The 18439-nt window shown below is 50.2% G+C and overlaps 1 protein-coding gene across 3 annotated transcripts; it reads left to right on the plus strand.

Moving 5' to 3' along the window:
* Positions 1-1822: 1822 nt before the first annotated feature.
* LOC101682029 (holocytochrome c-type synthase) lies at positions 1823-14001 on the plus strand. Of its 3 annotated transcripts, none has more exons than XM_004758822.3 (7): positions 1823-1970; positions 2532-2675; positions 5028-5179; positions 8148-8296; positions 9075-9194; positions 11948-12034; positions 12556-14001. In XM_004758822.3, the coding sequence occupies exons 2-7, from the start codon at positions 2564-2566 to the stop codon at positions 12752-12754; spliced, it is 819 nt and encodes a 272-aa protein (XP_004758879.1). In that variant the 5' UTR covers positions 1823-1970; positions 2532-2563; the 3' UTR covers positions 12755-14001. The 3 variants fall into 3 exon arrangements, with proteins under 3 accessions (XP_004758879.1, XP_004758881.1, XP_004758880.1); XM_004758824.3 differs by having other exon boundaries at positions 1832-2028; XM_004758823.3 differs by having other exon boundaries at positions 1832-1998.
* Positions 14002-18439: the final 4438 nt, after the last annotated feature.

Genomic DNA, 18439 nt, shown 5'->3' on the forward strand with positions numbered 1-18439 from the left:
GGGGCAGTAAGTCTTTGGGTAGAGTGGGGATTGAGGGTGAAAGCGTGCTCCCAGTCTCCCTAGCCACGTACAGCTCTCCTTCAACACCCTGTTTGGCGGCTCTTTTATAAAGCATCCTTTTTACCTCCTTCCTTCCTGTCCACTTTTGGCACATGACCCTCGAAACAGTCACTTCTTCCCCTTTGCCTCCAAGAGTCCGCACATACACACCCTGGGATGTAAATACGGTTATTTGTTAGCATGCCCGTCTCTCCCATCACCAGAGAGCGCGGGGCCTTTCTGTGCCATGTGCCCCTGTGGATTGTGGTGAAATCTCTGAGTATCTTCTCAGAGTAATATTTTTACGTGCGTAAAACAGAATTAAGAAATCACTTAAAAATTAGTAGATTGAAACAAAATTATCCACATATTTTAGAAAAACAGATTTTGATCGTTAAAGGCCAGGTTCCCCAGGAAATATACACTGATATAACATAGATTTTAAAATGCTGTCTTGATCCACTTTGAAGGCCCTGCCTAGTGGCTGGTCCATTCCCTTTTTTGAGCAGTTAAGTCCGCACTTGCCAACCACCTCCCGGGTTGGGCTCTCATACTCTGAACCACTATACGCTGTGCGCCTGCCCCAGAGCCTGCCTCTCCTGTTTCTTCCCCCTCTCCCGCTGGCTCATGAAGGATCTAGTGCTCCTGCGTATGGCACCCCACCGTGTGATGTATACCCCTCTCTTGGGATCTGGGAGCATAATCAACTGTTTATTCAATGGCAGTTGTTTCCTGATTCGTTGACCTCACCAAATCTAAATAATAATTAATAATTAAACTTATTAAAATGGTTGAGACTCCAAGAAATATGCAGCGGAGTGCTCTCATACACAGGAGAGTCACGGGAGGTCTAGGCAAAGGGAGAAGTCGAGCTGTGATGCAGTCACCATGGAAGTCTCAGCCACTGACACTGGGTGGGGGGGGCTTCTGAGGTGACCTCCTTGAGTCGAGGGCCTGGGGGTTATGTGCCCTTGCCGAGGCCATTTGGAGGCAGCAGCCTGGGCTCAGGGAGGGGATTGATTTTGCCTGATGCAGTTCTCTTTGGCAGAGGACAATTCCTGGGGAGAGACTCAGCTCAGCGGTGTCAGCGGCTAACAGCCCCCAGCACCCTGGAGATGGTGTGCAGACCCTAAAGGGCCATCTGGGCATGCTTCACAGTTCCATCACAGTGTATCACAGATACAGAAAGGCATATGCCTCTTAGTAACACTTTTAAGTAACAAGATGAAATTATCTTAAGACAGAAACAACCGTCATTTGTTGACAATTTCTCTGTGATTTCTCTTAGTACTGCATATTGCTAACACTACTAGGATTTGTGCCTGCATTCCTGGTGGAAAAAATACTAGATTTCTGTTAGAGGTAAGTGAAAATACAGACCTTCAAGTCCGCACACCCAGTTAAGAAGGCCTTGGGAGCCGGAACCTTGATTTGTTCATTTTGGGATCTCCAGAGTCGGCCACAGTTCTGGACTCCTACTGATAGTACTCGAGTCATTGCTATAATTAAAGCTGATGGGATACAGCTTAAAAGAGAAAGACTTTTAAAACTAACACCTCCAAAGCAACCCTTCTAGGGCTTCAAAGAGCTAGAGTGGACAGCCTCGTTCTATGGAAGTCTCGGGCTCAGCCCAAACACTCCCTGCCCGCGCTGGCTTGGAGGGGCGGGGCCAGGGACCGGCACTCGCACTTATAGGTCGAGGCGGGAGGGGGCGGGCCCGCTTCTTCGGGCTCGACGGAAGCCCTTCCTTTTCAGTCCTCGCCCCGCCTCCTGTGCGCCCGGAAGTCCCGCCTTCGGAAAAGGAAGTAGCAGTGCGCTAGGGCGCCAGCGGTGGCCGCGACGATAGCGGTGACCCAGAGAGGAGAAGGCGGCCACGGTTTGGCGGTTAGAGGCGGGGCCGGCTCCTCGGAGCGGTTCGGGACAGGAGTCAGGTGCGGAGGAGGAGGCTGGCTGAGGCCGGTGGGTTTCGGGGTCCCGGGACTGGAACAGGTGGGACGCGGAGGGACCGTGTGAAGACAGCTTTGGCCGCGTTTCCCCCTCGGAGGTCCTTTCCTTCCTTTCTCGAATTCGTTTTCGCGCGGTACCCTGCCCTGATTCCCACTTCTTTTCTAAGCCTGGGTCTGAGGGTTTAGTCTGGACTCCCCTCTGGGTCACCACGTTTAGGGCTCCCTGTTCCCCAGACCCACGCTCTCTATCCGTGACGTAGTTTTTTAGGGACCCCATCACCTCACCCCCAAAATCCGCGCATCTTAGAAACGTGACCCTAAAGAATGGTGGGGTTTAGATTTCACACTGTTATTTCCCAAAGGGTATACATTAAAGCTGTCTCTTGAAGTGGATACCCTGCTCTGTAGATTTACATCAGAATGATGAGGAAGTAAGACCGTTGGGTAGATTAAGGAGGGTTGGACAGATTAAGAAGACCGAGGGAGTTGTCGGAGCCCAGGCATCAGCATTAACCTGTCTTTCTGCTTTGGCACGATTGAGTTTAGAATTATTTGGATTCAGCGCGTTGGTTCCAGCCATGGGTTTGTCTGCATCTACCCCTGCTGTTGCCGTTCAGACCTCAAATGCTTCAGATCATCAGACAGCATCCCCGCCTTCCGGATGTCCCATGCATGAAGGGAAAATGAAAGGTAATTGACCCTTTGTCTAGCAAATAAAAACAAAAAAGAATTCTTGAAAGGGTTTTAAGGAAGAGGCAGCACAGCACACTAGTGGGGCAAAGTGAGTTCTGTCCTTATGGTGCTACTTTCAAGGTATGTGACTATAAACAAGTTACTTTTCTAAGTCACAACCTGTCATCCGAAAGGTGAGGATATAATAATATTTCACAGGGCTGTTGTGACAATTAAGACAGTGCACGAGAGTGGAGTGGTGGCTTCATACATTAGCCCTTACCCCTCAAAGTTTGCAATCAGAGGTTCTCAACCTGGGTGGCCACACCCATCCCCTCCAGGGGGGGACATTCGGAAATGTCTGGAAACATTTTTGTTGGTCAAAACTGAGAGGAGCTGGTGCATCTAGCAAGTAGAAACGAGGAGTTCTGGTAAACATCCTGTAGTGCACAGTGTACCTCTGCAACAAAGATCTCCTGGCCCCAAATATCAGCAGTGCCAAGGTTGAGAAACCTTGGTCTAGATCTGTCTCTATCTACTAAGGCAACTTTACACCCGTTGCATTATTCATCTTTGTAAAAGTAAGTCATCACTATGGCCTTCCTGCTGCTTCCTTAGCTGCAGAGGCGAGAATGGAAAAGGTGTCTTTTATTCCTCACTGGTCCACATTTGCTTTAGATGTTTTATATAAAAGTATGACCTGAAAAACACTTTCTTGCATTGTACTCTTTGATTCCCTTGGTCATTCAGCAAGAATTTACCCACCGCCCACTCTGTGCCAAGCACCGGCTGGTTTTGTTTCTGCACCGAGAGATAGCAGTGCATAGAACACAGAAATCCTTTGCCTGGTGGAGTACGCATTCTCATCCTCGTACTCCAGTGTGGTTAGGTTTTCTGTCTATTTTATATTCACAAAACTTAAAAACCACACAGTTAGTAAGTGGCAAAGCCAGCAAAAACTCTGTGACCTTGGACAAGGACAGACCCAGTGCTTTTCCAGGGTTCCCTCTGTACAGGAAGAGTGGAGACAGAGTTGGACAGAGCTGTTGTCCAGTTATCTGTGTTATCTGTGCTGAGTGTCCCCGGGTGGATCATAGAGCCCTGAATGTGGTTTGATTTCATTTACTATGTATCCAGAAGCGCTGTCAGTCAGATTTGTTTGCAAAAGTAAAGAATATGGATATCTGTAGGCGACTAATGGGGTTCCTGGTTATATGGACAATGTAACAGTATTTTCTCACACCCAGCTGGGATCAGTGACCATGGAGAGATGGGCATTTTGAATGGTGGAGTGGAAAGCTGGTGGAAAAGTCTCCCTTCACCCCTCAAGCGGACAGCCATACAGGGTCCTAGGGAGTAAGGGTCAGCGAGGAGGAACAGAGGAATGGAAGTGCAAAGAAATTTGTCTTTGGTGTGTATGGGCATCTAGCACATTCTTGGTGTCACTGCTGCTGCCTAACGCAAGGATCCCTTACTGGGGCAGCTGTCTTCTGGGTCATGGCTCTCCAGGTGCCTGCCCCCTCTCGATAGCGGAAGACCCGTTTCTCAGTCCCCATGCTTGCTTCCAGGAGCACCCTGGATTCTTGGGTGTCAGCTGCCCCACCTGCTGGGCTCTTGTAGCTTCACACCTTCCCTCTTAAGTGGCAGCGGGTCCCACGTGGACTATGGACCATTTTCTTTAATATGTGCCTTTTCTTGCTAAGTGCTTGCTATTCACTGATGGGGAATAGAACGCCATCAAGGGGTAGCTTTCTGTGCCTTGTATCTGTCCTGGAGCAAAGCACAAGCAGGGCACCATCTGGACTTGTCTCCAGGAGCCTTTTTGAAGGCTCCTCTGCTCAATTCCATCTCCCGTCTCCAGTTCCTGGGGGAGGGTGTTGGTAAGCCCGACGTCCTGTGTCCTGGTCAGGCCGGGCCTTGTCTGGACTCTGAATTGAAAGTCAGGGAGACCCAGTAAAGCATGGCTGGGCCTCTGCTTAGTCTGTTTGGCGACAGCTCACTGCCGGGGACCCATGTGGGAACCTTCTCACCCACCGCTAAAACCGTGCAATGAACAGTACATTTCTCTTGCAAATGTTGAGGTTTTTTTGTTTGGTTGGTTTTGGTTTAGTTTTGCTACAGGCATGACACGATAAGGGAATGGGTACCCATTTCTATTTCAAGGGGAAAGTAAATTTATAGAACCTTCCCCTCGTCTATAGGATTTTAGAACGTTAGCTGGTTTAGCCCTTGGCAGCTTGGAACAGTAGAAAGCTGGCTTTGCCTTTGATGGTGATCACTGGTCAGAAAGCCAGCTCTTTAGGGCCGGGATTGAGAGAGCCAGATGTCCTGCCTTTGTGGTGACACTGTTTTTGACTTGATTTATTTCAGGCTGTCCAGTGAGTGCAGAGCCATCTAAACCAGCTTGTGAGAACAAAACGAATGCCGTGCCTGCCCACCAGGATCGTGCGTACGAGTATGTGGAATGTCCTGTTACGGGCGCTGTGGCTAAGAATAAGGAGAACCTAGATCCTTCTAATCTGGTAATTTACACTCAGCCCCTCTTCTGGAACTTTTTCTGCAGAGATGTTTTTATGGCCTCCTAAGACAGACTGCTGACTGCTAGAATTCATTCTTCTTTCCTTTTAAAATGAAGTCTGATATCCCGTCCACACTGAAACTCCTGAACGCATCACTAATCGGAGTTTCGGAGAGTGCCTCGTAAAGGAAACACTGATCGCGAAGTGCCAGAATAGATTGACTGGAAAGAAGCCAGAGCAAAGGGATTTTCCTTTAGGGATAATAGAAGGCAGGGAAGTGCCGTTAGGGGTTCTGCAACACTGGGTAAAGATATTTCTGGTCCTCAGAAACCTCACAGGCACGATGCCTGGTTAGGGCTCTGTTTTCTGGCACAGCCACGTGCCAGCCTGTGTGAGAGTCACTGCTGTGGCGCAGCATCAAGTGGCGGCCACCAGTGGAATGCCACTGAGAAAGCAAAGGCGAGACAAGCATGGCCTCAACACATTTTGTGATAGTGTAGGGAATGGAGGTTTCCTGTTTGAAATCACATTTTAATGGAGAGACAGACATGTTCGGATCCGTACTCTGGAAGGCCAGAACGGGGTGCTTTGAAGGCCAGAGTTGGGGCACCTGGGTGGCTCAGTAGTTAAGCAGTCGTGAGCAGATTGCTGATGTACAAGCGTGGGACAAAGATCTTTGAGGACTGCTATTCTGTTAGTTAACATCTTGTATTTGTAAAAGTAAAGCCTGTAGTCAGTATATAAGCAGTTTCAGATTGACTTTACCAATCTTAAAATTTGACCACAGGGTCTTATATTTGCAGATGTGATATAAAACCCAGAACTTGGACTGCATAGTTAAAATTATTTATGCCTAACATTGAGGTGTGTGCCTTAAATATGCTTCCACAGTAGAGTTTGAATGACTACTGTCTCATCCATTTGTGATTGAAATCTGCCTTTCTGTTTACTTTGAGTCTTGTACATAATACTTTTTTTAATAAACTGTGAAATAAAACATTTTAAAACTGAAAAAAAAAAAAACTGAGCTGCCTTCAGCTCAGTTCATGATCACAGGGTCCTGGGATGAATCCCTGCATCAGGCTCCTGCTCATCTGGAAGTGTACTTCTCCCTCTCCCACTCCCTCTGCTTGTGTTCCCTTTCTCACTGTCTCTTTCTGTCAAATAAATAAATAGAATCTTTTTAAAAAAAAAAAGGCTAGGGTTATCCAAGGTGTTTAGAAATCTTGGCTAACATTTGAAGGAACCAGATATACTTAGTCTGGAAGAAAAGGGCGGTGGGATTGTGTGTGTGTGTGTGTGTGTGTGTGTGACAACATACATGTCATATATATATGTACACGCATGCACACACACATAGAACAGTACCATCAGCTGGGTGGTTTGTAAAGGACAGACATGCCATTCTCAAAGTTCCAGAGGCCGAGAAGTCCTATTGGAAGGTGTTGGCAGTTTCAGTAAATTTGGAGGGACACAAACATGCAGCCGCAACAGTCAGTAATGAGCTTGCCAAGCTATAAGGAAACTGTTGTGTTGGCGGACGAGATCAGGATCTCCCCACCTTTAGCACTGTTGAGATTTGAGGCCGGGCAGCTCCGTGAGCGGGGTGCTGTCCTCTGCTCTGCAGGACATTAGCAGCGTCCGTGGTCCTCACCCCCAGATGCCGTGATTCCCTCTTTTCTCAGTCCCGACCACCTAATGTGTCTCCAGACATCGCGGGAAGTGCCACCGTAGGACTACTGTTCTAGAGAATCTCTCATAGCCTAGTGGGTCAGAACATGGGCCTTTTGGAATCCCACAGACCTAGACTCTTACTCATGGGATTGTTACCTGTAGCAAGAATATTAATTAATACTAGCCAGCATTGCTTCTGGAGACATCTGTTACCCTTGCGCTGGGCACCACACACACGCCCCGGTAATCCTCACACCCGCCGGCAGCCAGGGGTGTTAATGTCCCCATGTTGAGAGCTGAAGCCACCGAGAATGAGCGAGGGTGCAGTTCGCCCCACATCGCTCAGCGGGGAAGCGGCGGCCCCCAGTGAATCCCAGCTGCCTCTGACCTGTCCTTCAGCCCCCTGGGGCGACGATGCAGGTCACGTGCTCGCTGTGGCGCCTGACGCACCCAGTTCTCCCGCGGCCACAGTTCGAGCTGAGGCCATAGCGTGACTTAATAGTAAACGGGCATCTGCTAGATCTTCAACCTGGAAACACAGAAGAAGTTCTAGGCCCGGGGTTCTCAGCCAGGGATGGTTTTGCCCCTGGGAGGACATGGGTTGTCACAGCGTGGGAGGAGGGATCCAAGACGGTCGAGACCCGGGGAGGTTGCTGAAAATCCTGCAGCGCTCAGAACAGACCCCCACCACCGAAAGTTGTCCATCCCAAATGCCATCGGGGCCTGGGGTGAGAACCCTGGTCCAGGGAAGGTGTTCGCACAACGGTGTTGCTGCCCCTGGCGTCTGGGGGGAAGGGTTCTTGCCCCGCCTTCCAGTCCACCGGCGCGGTGTCGCTGCTCGTCTGTCTTGTATTCAGCCCAGAGACTGAGCATCAGCCAGATCCTAAAAAGTAAAGAATATCTAAAAAGACAGTGAGGGCACACCTGTACTTGATGGTGCTGTCCCTCAGAAGAGTGAACAGTCATTTTTGAAAAGCTCATCGTAGAAATGTTTACAGAAACGTTGGCAGTCACGGTATTTGTTTTTACTTAATCCTTGGGGAGAAAGAGACAGAAAACTTAAGCACAGTGTGATTTTACCATCTGTGAGAACCTCAACAAGGAGAAACTTTGGAACTCTGGCTCTTCAGAGTGGCCAGGTTATCTGAGAGAGCTGAACTTTTGCCGTCACTGGCGTCATCGGGACCTGTACCCTGTGTGCAATGCGCTGCTTTCCAGAAAGTCGTTGATTAGTATTGTTTGTTTCTACTTTACGTCCTGTTTCCAACATTTTAAAAAATCTGCTTAATTTCTTTAGATGCCACCGCCCAATCAGATGCCGGCCCCCGATCAGCCGTTTGCACTGTCTACGGCGAGAGAGGAGTCGTCCATTCCGAGAGCAGATTCGGAGAAAAACTGGGTGTATCCTTCCGAACAGATGTTCTGGAATGCCATGTTACGGAAAGGGTGAGTGAGCGTCTTACTGAGGCTCATCAGATTCATCTGAGAATTAAATGTTAAAGATGTTTTCATCCCCAAACACCCGTCAGTATATAACATTCAACTGATTTTTCAGACTTAAAAGAATTTAAATTCAAGGCCAGTGTATCAGCTGGGATTTTCCAGAGAAACAGAACTAAGAGGATGTGTGTGTCCTTATACATAGAGATTTATTTTAAGGAGTTGACCCACGTAATTATGGAGCCTGAGAAGTCCCACGGTTTGCAGTCAGCAGCCTGGCGACCCAGGAGGAACTGATGTTTTCATTCCAGTCCAGAGGCAGGAGAAACCAGGGTCCCGGTTGGAAGGCAGTCAGGCAGGCAGAGTTCTCTCGGGCGGGAGGTTCATTCCTGTTTTGTTTAGAGCTTCAGCTGATCAGATGAGGCCGCCCACGCTACGCAGAGCCCTCTGTTTGACCCGTTCCAGTGTTACTCTTGTCCACAACACCCTCAGGCACACCCAGAATAATGTTTGACTAAACACCTACCCCCCTACGACTAGTCAAGTCGACACAGAAGATTAACCCATCATAGCCAGCAGTCGTTTTTAAAAATACAGTTACATAAAATACTTAGAAAAAGTTGAGGAATCCCTAATCAGTGGTACTTACTGAAAAAGTGTCCCCTTGTGGTTCCTGGATACGTGAGTGAGTGGTTTTTGGTCACTCGCTGAAATGAATATGCGGGATGGTTTTATGGCATTCTCGGTAAGGTTCTGCTAAGTTCTACCGGACGTTCTCTCCTAGGTGGAAGTGGAAGGATGAGGATATTAGTCAGAAAGATATGTCTAACATCATCAGAATTCACAATCAGAATAACGAGCAAGCTTGGAAGGAGATTTTGAAGTGGGAAGCCCTTCATGCTGCGTAAGTATGTTTGAGATCTTTTTAAAAAAACCATCCTTCCAACATCTGTCTTATTTCATCTCTGCTTTCTAGAGTTTAAACCTTTTATTCAAACAACATGTTACTCTAATACAACATTTTATTTTATTTATTTATTTGTTTGTTTATATATTTTTAAAAGATTTTATTTATTTGTCAGAGTGCACAAGCAGGCAGAGTGGCAGGCAGAGGCAGAGAGAGAAGCAGGCTCCCCGCTGAGCAGGGAGCCCGATGTGGGACTCGATCCCAGGATCCTGATCATGACCCAAGCCGAAGGCAGTGGCTTAACTGACGGAGCCCGCCGGCATCCCTCTAATACAGCGCTTTCGGCAGCAGGCCTGCTTCCGTGACTGGTGGGGTAAACTGCCCCCACGCAGCTGTGTGAGAGGCAAGCATTTCACTGTGCTTGTGGATTCGGTGGGTCCCAAGTGCAGAAGGTACAGAGCAGGGGTGGCTTGTCTGTGCTTCCAACGGCTCGGGCCTCATCCAGGTTCTGATCAGGGATGGCTTGGCAGCGCTGGGCTGGAATCCTCTGAAGGCTGGACCGTTCACTCGTCTGCTGATTGGTGCCAGCTGTCAGCCAGGACGCCTTCCCCCAGCCTCTCACTGTGGCTGCTTCAGCTCCCTCACACCATGGTGGCTGGGTTGCCAGAGCTAGAATTCCAGAAAGCTCCAGGGAAGCTGCATCTCTCTTGATGACCTGGCTTCAGCTGTCCCGCAAGCCTGCCCAGGTTCAAGGGGAGGGACCTTGGACTGCACCTCTCAGCGGGAGGAATCCTGCGGTGCCTCAGGAGGAATCCTGTGGTGTGTGGAGATGGCACAGTGCTCTCCACCCCAGGGGTGAGGAGAAAACCAGTTCTGTTCCCTTAGCCCTATTGACTTCCCAGTAGGATTAAACATCAAGGGTAGTCTTAGCCCGTGGGCCTCCTCCTCAGAGGGACTCGGTGAATGCAGTTGAGTGTGTCGGCAGCGATGGACCGTCAGTCTGTTGGAGTGGTGGTCCTCGCACTTGAGCCGCGTCGGCCTCGCCTGCAGGTTTATTGAAACACTGAGTGCCGGGCCCCCACCCCAGGGTTTCTGATTCCGTAGATCTGGGCTGAGGCCCAGACTTGACATTTCCATAACAACATAGATGCTCCTGGTTTGAGGAGGCCACTTTGAGAAGCGGTGGGGAATGTCAGCACAGATAGCCGGATTGCATTATCCCAGGCGGATTACATTGTAACTTCCTGATAGGAGGCGCCTGGGTGGTTCAGTGGTTAAACGTCTGCCTTCGGCTCCGGTCATGATGGTGGAGTGTGGAGGCCCAGGATGGAGCCCCACATCCGGCTCCCTGCTCAGTAGGCAGTCTGCTCCCTCTCCCTCGGCTCCTCCAGGTTGTACTTGCTCTCTCAAGTAAACAAATAAAATCTTTATAAAAATAAAAGATAGGGGCACCTCAGTGACTCGGTGGGTCACTGCCTTCGGCTCAGGTCATGATCCCAGGGTCTTGGGTTTGAGCCCCGCATCAGGCTCCCTGCTCGGCAGGAAGCCTGATTTTCCCTCTCCCACTTCCCCTGCTTGGGTTCCCTCTTTTGCTGTGTCTTTCTCTGTCAAATAAATAAAATCTTTAAAAAAATAAATTCATGATAAAATGTGGTTAATTTCTTGGCAAAAGTCCCTGGAACGATTTGGTGTAGATGTCCTGTTGTTTTTTTTAAACACTTGGACTCTGAGTTTCATTAGTAGCACTTGCTGGATGTGGGTGGCCAGGCACCAAGCCCAAGAAGGGTCCCTGTGAGGAGGGAATGCCGCAGCAAGCAGGATTCCCTTCTCGGGAAGCCGAGGGCAGCAGGACTCTGAGCTGCCCTCCCTCCGGCTCACTAGTGATGTGAGCTGCGAGGGTGGGACGTATGCCGAGCCACAGCCCCGCCAACCACTTGTGGCGGGACAGAGCAGAGAAGACAGGCGAGGACACGCCACTTTGACAATTTCAGCCCCCCTTCTAGTCTTTTCCAGGGTCCCTCAAAATTAGGTCAGCCTTTTAAAGACACCTGCTGCAGCTTCCAGGGACCCTCTCGAGAAGAGATGCTAGTGAGTCGTTGATAAAGCAGGAAGCAAAGTGACTCTGATGGGCCTCACAGTAGGACTCGGGCACCCTCGGGCCTGTTCTCTCCTGCCCACATCGTTAGGGGGGTAAGGCTGAAGTCTCTCCTAAGAGTGATGGCAGCTAACAAGATCGGCCCCCTATCCCGTATTTACTTACTTAAAGGGCCAGTGCAGCACGAATTTCATTTGTTCTTAGGGATTCTTTTAGCATTTTTCTTCATGAAGCCTTGTTCATTGGTTTCAAATGAAAGAAAAGTAGATTTTCATTTATTTGTTTCAAAAAATCCGGCTGCAGGGTGTGAAAGTCAAGTGTAATGCTCAGTACTTCACATTTCTTTTCTTTTTTTCCCCTGAGAATATGCCTCTCTAGCCCTCCAGCAGACGCGAAGTGCACTTCTGCCTCCTGGGAAGACGCGGATGCTCGGAGTGCCGGGGAGGGTGGAATGCACTCGATCCAGGAGCAAAGAGCAGCACTTTTACCGAATAGGGATATTTCTTTGAGCTGTCCTGAAAGTTCCCTCACTCTGTCAAAATGAAATTATATAAAATGCATGCAGAAAACTGTGTGTTGTTAAGAGACGGCAGTGCCGCCTTTCTCAACGGAGGGGAAGTATTTTAATAGGCTTTTCTTGTTTGGGACCTTCTAGGGAGTGTCCTTGTGGTCCATCATTGATCCGGTTCGGAGGTAAAGCGAAAGAGTATTCCCCGAGGGCGAGAATTCGGTCCTGGATGGGGTGAGTGGCGCTGCAGAAATGTTCCCGGCCAGTCCTCCACTCGTGGCACCCAGGCCAAGCAGTCTCAGGACTGCGCAGCCACCTTCCAGAACGTTACCGGCGCTCAGCCGGAGAGTCCTTGCTCTCCCTCAAGTTTGCCCGTCGGTGGGCGGGCTTCTCCGGGCGCCGTGTGTCATTCCTGTCTGATTGTCGTCGCCCTGAGTTTGAGTTGCCTTCTGTGTTCTTGGATCCGCCCTCTCCCTCCTCCTGTGGTCTCTCTGCGTCCCGGCACTTAGTCGCCGCCTTTCCTTCCTGGTTGGCCGCTTCTCAGCTCGCACGTGGAGCTCTGCAGCATCTCCGCGACCTCCCCGGCCTCGGGCTCTTCCCCGCTGACCGCGTTGCCTTTGTAGACAGATGAGCCGTCGCCCGACCTGGGCTCCGCACGGTTCCGCGGCCCCGTCTTCCCCCGAGCCTCACCTGCCAGAGGGAGGTCCGGCGCCCGGGAGCAGGCATCTCATGCTCCGAAACGTGTTTCATTCCAGGTACGAGCTGCCTTTCGACCGGCACGACTGGATCATCAACCGCTGCGGGACGGAAGTGCGGTACGTCATCGACTACTACGACGGCGGGGAGGTCAACCAGGACTACCAGTTCACCGTGCTGGACGTGCGGCCCGCCTTGGACTCGCTGTCAGCCGTGTGGGACAGGATGAAGGTCGCGTGGTGGCGCTGGACGTCCTAGCCGCTGCTTCGCCAGAGATGGGGAGATAGAAACTATTTTTTTCCGAGCAATACATTAAACTATTTCCCCAAACCGAATCGCTCTCGTGATGTAAGGGGGGCGAGGCCGCCCCGCGCCGCGTACTTTGGTTTTTACTCTCCCCAGTTTCTAGCGGGTCGTTGCAGGTTTCCTTCCCACTTGGCTTCAGTGGGAAGCAGTCCCTTGGTTTCTCCTTCGGCCGTGGTATTATTGCCTGTGTATTTGATCTAGAAAAGTGAACAACGTCTGAAAAAGCACGTTTGTCGTGTGAAGAGAGCTGCTTTTCCCTTCCCGGCTCTCTGGGGTCCGTGAGACGCACACCCGGAAGCCCGTGTTCTGCGGAGGAGCTTAGCTGGCCGGGGGTTGGAACCAACACTGTGCGTCACAGATAAGTGGTTCTGCTTTGGGAAAAGTCACCAGCGTCTTGCTGTCCCTGCAGGAGTAGCGCGCCCTTAAGAAAACGCAGAGCTACCCGCCGGCAACGGACTCTGCAAACGGAGGGGCATCTTGGCTCCGAGTTCTCAGCGGTGAGAATTTCTCAGGCTGGACTTTGTTCTAGAATAGTTCAACGCCCCCCTGGTTTGAGGATGCACGTGCATTGAGATCTATGTTTTCAGCTTTTAAAGACTTAAATTCCCACTATCCCGCTACGAACCGCAGCTCCCAGCAAGCGAGTCCCGTTGCCCGCGGCCCCTGACCCGTTTCCCCCATGCCTGAGCCCGTTTCTCCTCCTGCCCGAAGCCCGCCTCCCCCCGCCCCCGCCGGCCTCACCAGAGCCTTGAAGGCTGCGCATCACAGCAGCAGGACGGTCCCTCTCGAAAATGGGATTCCGTTTTGTTGAATGTTAGGGTTCAGAAGAGGAGTATTTTTCCCAGATACACGGTGTTAGCATCAACTCGCTCTCTCGGGGCAGATTTTCTTTTTTAAAAGCGCTCTAAGTTTGCCGTCGAAATCCTCTCTACCAGTGATTCATAAACCGGTTTTTCTCCTTACAGCAGCATGTTCCCGGCGACTGTTGGGGTTTTTCTTAAGTGTTGATAACATTTCGATTTCCTTGGAGTCTAGCGTTAGGTTAGCAGAAGGAACTGGCAGTCTGGAGTGATTCGGTTGGTACCGATTTCTTTGTTGTGTCAGTTTTGTGTGCTGGTTTCAAAATCCAACAACTTGAAGCTCTTCTACATGTCAAAATATTTGTATATTTTAAAATAAAATAAAGCTGATAGTTGACAGGTTTGGACTTTAAGAGTTACTTTGCGTCTCGCAGTCATTTCTACAGAGATGATCTTTGCCGAAGTCAGGCTGTAGTCTCCCTTCTGGCGGCCATTCTCCCCTCACCACGGTTCAGACGGCTGAGAAAAGGAAGTACTATTGCCATATTTGGGGGGGGGGTCTCAGTACTGCTGGATAAGTATAGGATGAGGTATCATAATGGGAAAGTGGTGTAACTGGAAGCTGGAAATTGAGCCACACGCGGGCACCACAGTTCTAAAGAGCCAGACTAGTTAGTTCCTGAGAAGAGCCATGCCCGCGGGAAACTGTCAAGCAAAGCCAAGGACAAGGTCACGAGTCGCTCCACCTTCCAGCACTTCTGGAGAAGACAGCCTACTAGGTTTCGGAGCTCGGGGGCCAGATCATGCTCAGTCCGGGGGTCAGTACTTCCCTCCTCTGACAGGAAGTCTCATTTAGAACTTGGAATTCATTTCAGACGTCCAGGGTTTTAGGCTAAGTCTTCTCTCTGTGGCGTTAGCCCCATTCATAATCAGAACAAACTCCTGTCACGAGGCCAGGTATCGGTGGATGAGGTGGGGTTGGAACTGGGCTCATGTATGAAACTGAACCATTCCTAGCAGTTCCCTGTCATCTAGGGAGCGGTGCCTCCTGCCGCGTCCTGGGGATGTGATATGTGAAAGGGGCAGCCCCGACCAGAGAGGTATGAGGTACCCAGTCTTTTGAGGGATACTCTGTAAATGAAATGGTGGTAAGTTCTGGAATTCCAACTTAAAGACAGCCTGCAGTAGTCCGGGGGGTGGTGCAAGTTCAGAGCCCTTGCTCGGACTCCTCACCACAAGTGCAAGGTTGGGTGTGTGCCTGGTCGATTCCAGCTCTCTCATGCCTGGTTTGATCTTGGTCCCGAGAGGGTGGATTCCTTCCAGCATCCTCAGATGGCTCCTCGCTGCTGCCCGAGCTTCACAATGCTTGTTGATGGCCGCTAGCTGTGATGTTGTCAGGAGGGCGGCTCCCGCAGCCAGGGACAGTATAGGATGAAGCATCATAATGGGAAAGTGGTGTAACTGGAAGCTCACCTGGCCAGTTCAGCATCAGGTCTGTGTCCTGCCACCCCCTTCCCTTGTCCATTCCCAGGAGAGAGTCTGGTGCTTAGCCTTATCTGATGAATCATTTAGAATAAACTGTGGTACCCACCGGAGGTTTATCTCACTATGGGTTTTTAAATCCCACACTTAATCATCATTTCATTACGGTATTTTTCCTTCATTTGGGCCCCTTTCTGATGCCAGGGTTTCAAATCTGGAGCGGGTGGCTAGCGTGACATCGGAAGGCGGAAGAGAATCTTCGTTGTGCGCTCGTTCTTGGTATTTGCCAGGTGGGTTATGCGGACAGTCACTTTAGATCTGGAAAATTCACCTTCCTCAGATTATCTTCCACGTTCCTTCCACACCAGATTTCTAGGGTTCATGCAGCCTGCTTCTCTCACATTCAGACAGGCTGGGTCGTGCCATGTTTGGGGCTGAGGATGCACAAGCAAAGGGAAAATAATGTGGTTCGAAAGCCCGCTTCAAACTAGTTTTCACAGAAAGAACATCAGTAGACTCGCTTGGCCTACACTTGGGCTAATTCCTAGCCAGCCACCGTTTTCCTTCTGTCAAATGTGCTGGCTTAGAAATGACCCAAACGTTCATCAACCGACGAACCAATAGATAAGTGGTAGTTTAGCCGTACTAGACTAGAGTCCTACCCACCTAGCACTAGACTAGTCTAGAGTCCTACCCACCCATAGAAAGGAAAGACGCACCAAGGCCCGCTACGACCCGGAGGAATCTTGAAAACATCACGCTAAGTGAAGGAAGCCAAAGACCGAGGGCCACAGGCCGTATGATTCCATTTATAGAGATGCCCAGAACAGGCAAAGCTATAGAGGCAGAACGTAGGATACCGGCGGCTGCTGCCGGGGTGAGGGGGTAATGTGGAGCGACTGCCAGTGGGTGCAGGGCTTCTTCTCAGGGGTGACGAAATGTTCTGAAATTGCTGCTTGGACCCCTCGGTGACTCTACTGGCAACTGAAAATGGGCGACCCCCATGGTATGTAATTACAGCTCCCTGAAGCTATTTTTAAGAAAGAAGAACTTGTGCTGGCCGAGCCCCGCGCTGGGAATTGAATGTCAGCTTTCCAAGAGCCACTAACTTCATTTTAATGAAGCAAAAGTCAAGACAAGGCCATGTAAATGCAGAAACCAAGTCTATACATGCCGATAAGTGGCTAAGAAGGGTTTGAAGGAGAATCACAAAAAATATTTCCCTGAACCCCAAAAGAGTCAGGAAAACATTTGTAAAACTCCAGAACATGCTCCGCTCATGGCTCACGGCTTTTTTTTCGAGTTGCCCCGGAGAAAGCAGAAGCGGACCGGTAGACGGATGAGGTCCACCTCCACCCCCTCCCCACACGCGATGGTGGCCAATGAACAAATGATATATGTTTACGTGTTTTTCGATTAAAATGTAGCAGGTAACCATTTTATGACTTCCTGTTTCAGCAAACTCTAATATATATATATATATATATGATCCAATATTGGTCGGGCAAAGCGTTGCATTAGAGCCGCATCTTGGATCTTGCCGCCTGTCCTGCCCCCCGCCACTTCTCTCCCTTTTGTGGTTTCCTCAGCTTGATGCTTCTCAATTTTTTGTGTAGAGCAGAATGCCCTGGAAGGCTTGTTAAAACACAGATGGTGGGGGGCACCCCCAGGGTCCCTACTGGGCAAGTCAGGGAGGACTTGCTTTCCTAACAGAGCTCCCAGGAGACCGCTGCTGGCTGGTCGGGGTGGGGGGGGGGGGGGGGTGAGGGGGGGGCGGGGGGGGGTGCTGTGATGTGAGCGGCACTTCCTTGCGCATCCTTGAACCTGGTCACAGTGTCAGTTGGCTAGGGCACAATGAAGCACCCCCAGCGGAGTGGTTTAAACAATAGAAAGTGAATCTCTTGCAGTTCTGGTAGCTCTGAGTCAGATCAGAGTGTCCATAGAGCCGGGCCGCTGAAGGTGCCAGGGGAACTCTGTGCCAGGTCTCGCTCCTAGCTTCTGGTAGTTCCTTGGCTTGGGATAGCAGAACTCCAGTCCTCACATGAATGTGTGTCTGTGTCTACGTCCCAATTTCCCCTTTTTATTAGGACACGAGCCACATGGGATTAGCACCCACCCTAATGACCTCATCTGAAGTCGATCATTTGCAAAGAACCTTTTCCCAAATAAGATCACATCCACAAGTACTGTGACTTCAACATCTTTTCGGCAGACACAATTCCACACAAAACATGGCCGTTTGCGGGATGTCCATGAAACACCTCACCTAGGGCTGGTCCAGCTTGTCCCTCTGGCTTCCCAGCTCTGTCACCGCTGAAGTGCTCCACTGCCTTTGCACACTTGGCTCGGCAGTGACCTTGAGAGCCAGCACTGGCTTGGTCTCTCGAAAGTATTCACCCTTCTGCCAAGCTTGGATGTGCTTATGGCCACAGTGGCACCCAGCCTTCCCCAGCCGGCTAAGCAGCTGATGGAAATCTCTTGGGGTGGGGGTGGGGGGGCAAGACGACCAGATGCAGAGAGTCCGGCAACGCAGGAGGAAGGACAAGAGCCAGGTGGCTCATCTGCCCTCGTGTTCCTCTCGAGACTGACTTTCCCAAACAGATTCTGGACCCGGACCCTTGATCTTGGACCAAGCAAAGTAATTGACAAGGCTCCTGAATGATGATTTGCCCCCGTTCCCCTCCTGAAGGAAGAAGCGTGTTTCTAATTCCTTCTCTAATTCATTTTACCCTTGCGGAGACCCACTCAGAACCCCAGAGCTGGCATCAAGACGACTTTAAGGTGAACACATTTGAGATTCAACTGTTGTTGATAAAGACCTTCTCAGAGTTTCCCGTATCTAAGAGCAGCAACTTCTCGGGAAATGAAGCCACCACAAATCCCTTCTCTGGGGAAGTTTTATGGTCCTGAAGGAGATAGGGAAATCGCTCCCACCTGTACAAACACTATCACAAACTTCCTTTTCTCCCCTCTGCTCTCCTAAAAACCCATTTGTTTTTCTCATGGAAGCTGTTTCTCCCAAGACGCAGCTAGAGAGGGAGAGAAACCATAGGAGACCCTTAATCATAGGAAACCAAGTGAGCGTTGCCGGAGGGGAGGGAGCGGGAGGGTGGGGTGATGGGGGGGTGGACATTGGGGAGGGTGTGTGCTGTAATGACCACTGGCTATTATATAAGACTGACCAATCATAGACCTATACCCTGAAACTAATAATACATTATATGTTAATTAATCTTAAATTTAAAACAATAAATAAAATGCAGATCAACCAAATATAAAAAAAAAAAAGAAGCTGTTTCTCCCAGCTCCCTTTCCTCTCCTAAGTTAGATATCCAAACCTTTAACTTGAACCGTT

This window comes from Mustela putorius, unplaced genomic scaffold (assembly GCF_011764305.1).
Source record: "Mustela putorius furo isolate JIRA1106 unplaced genomic scaffold, ASM1176430v1.1 tig00003836_pilon_pilon_pilon, whole genome shotgun sequence".
Taxonomy (NCBI): domain Eukaryota; kingdom Metazoa; phylum Chordata; class Mammalia; order Carnivora; family Mustelidae; genus Mustela; species Mustela putorius.

Bases quoted from the DNA above. Each gene is read 5' to 3' on its own strand.
- LOC101682029 (XM_004758822.3), top strand. From the start codon at position 2,564: ATGGGTTTGTCTGCATCTACCCCTGCTGTTGCCGTTCAGACCTCAAAT. The intron at 2,676-5,027 runs GTAATTGACCCT...GATTTATTTCAG, and splicing joins GCATGAAGGGAAAATGAAAG to GCTGTCCAGTGAGTGCAGAG. The intron at 8,297-9,074 runs GTGAGTGAGCGT...GTTCTCTCCTAG, and splicing joins AATGCCATGTTACGGAAAGG to GTGGAAGTGGAAGGATGAGG.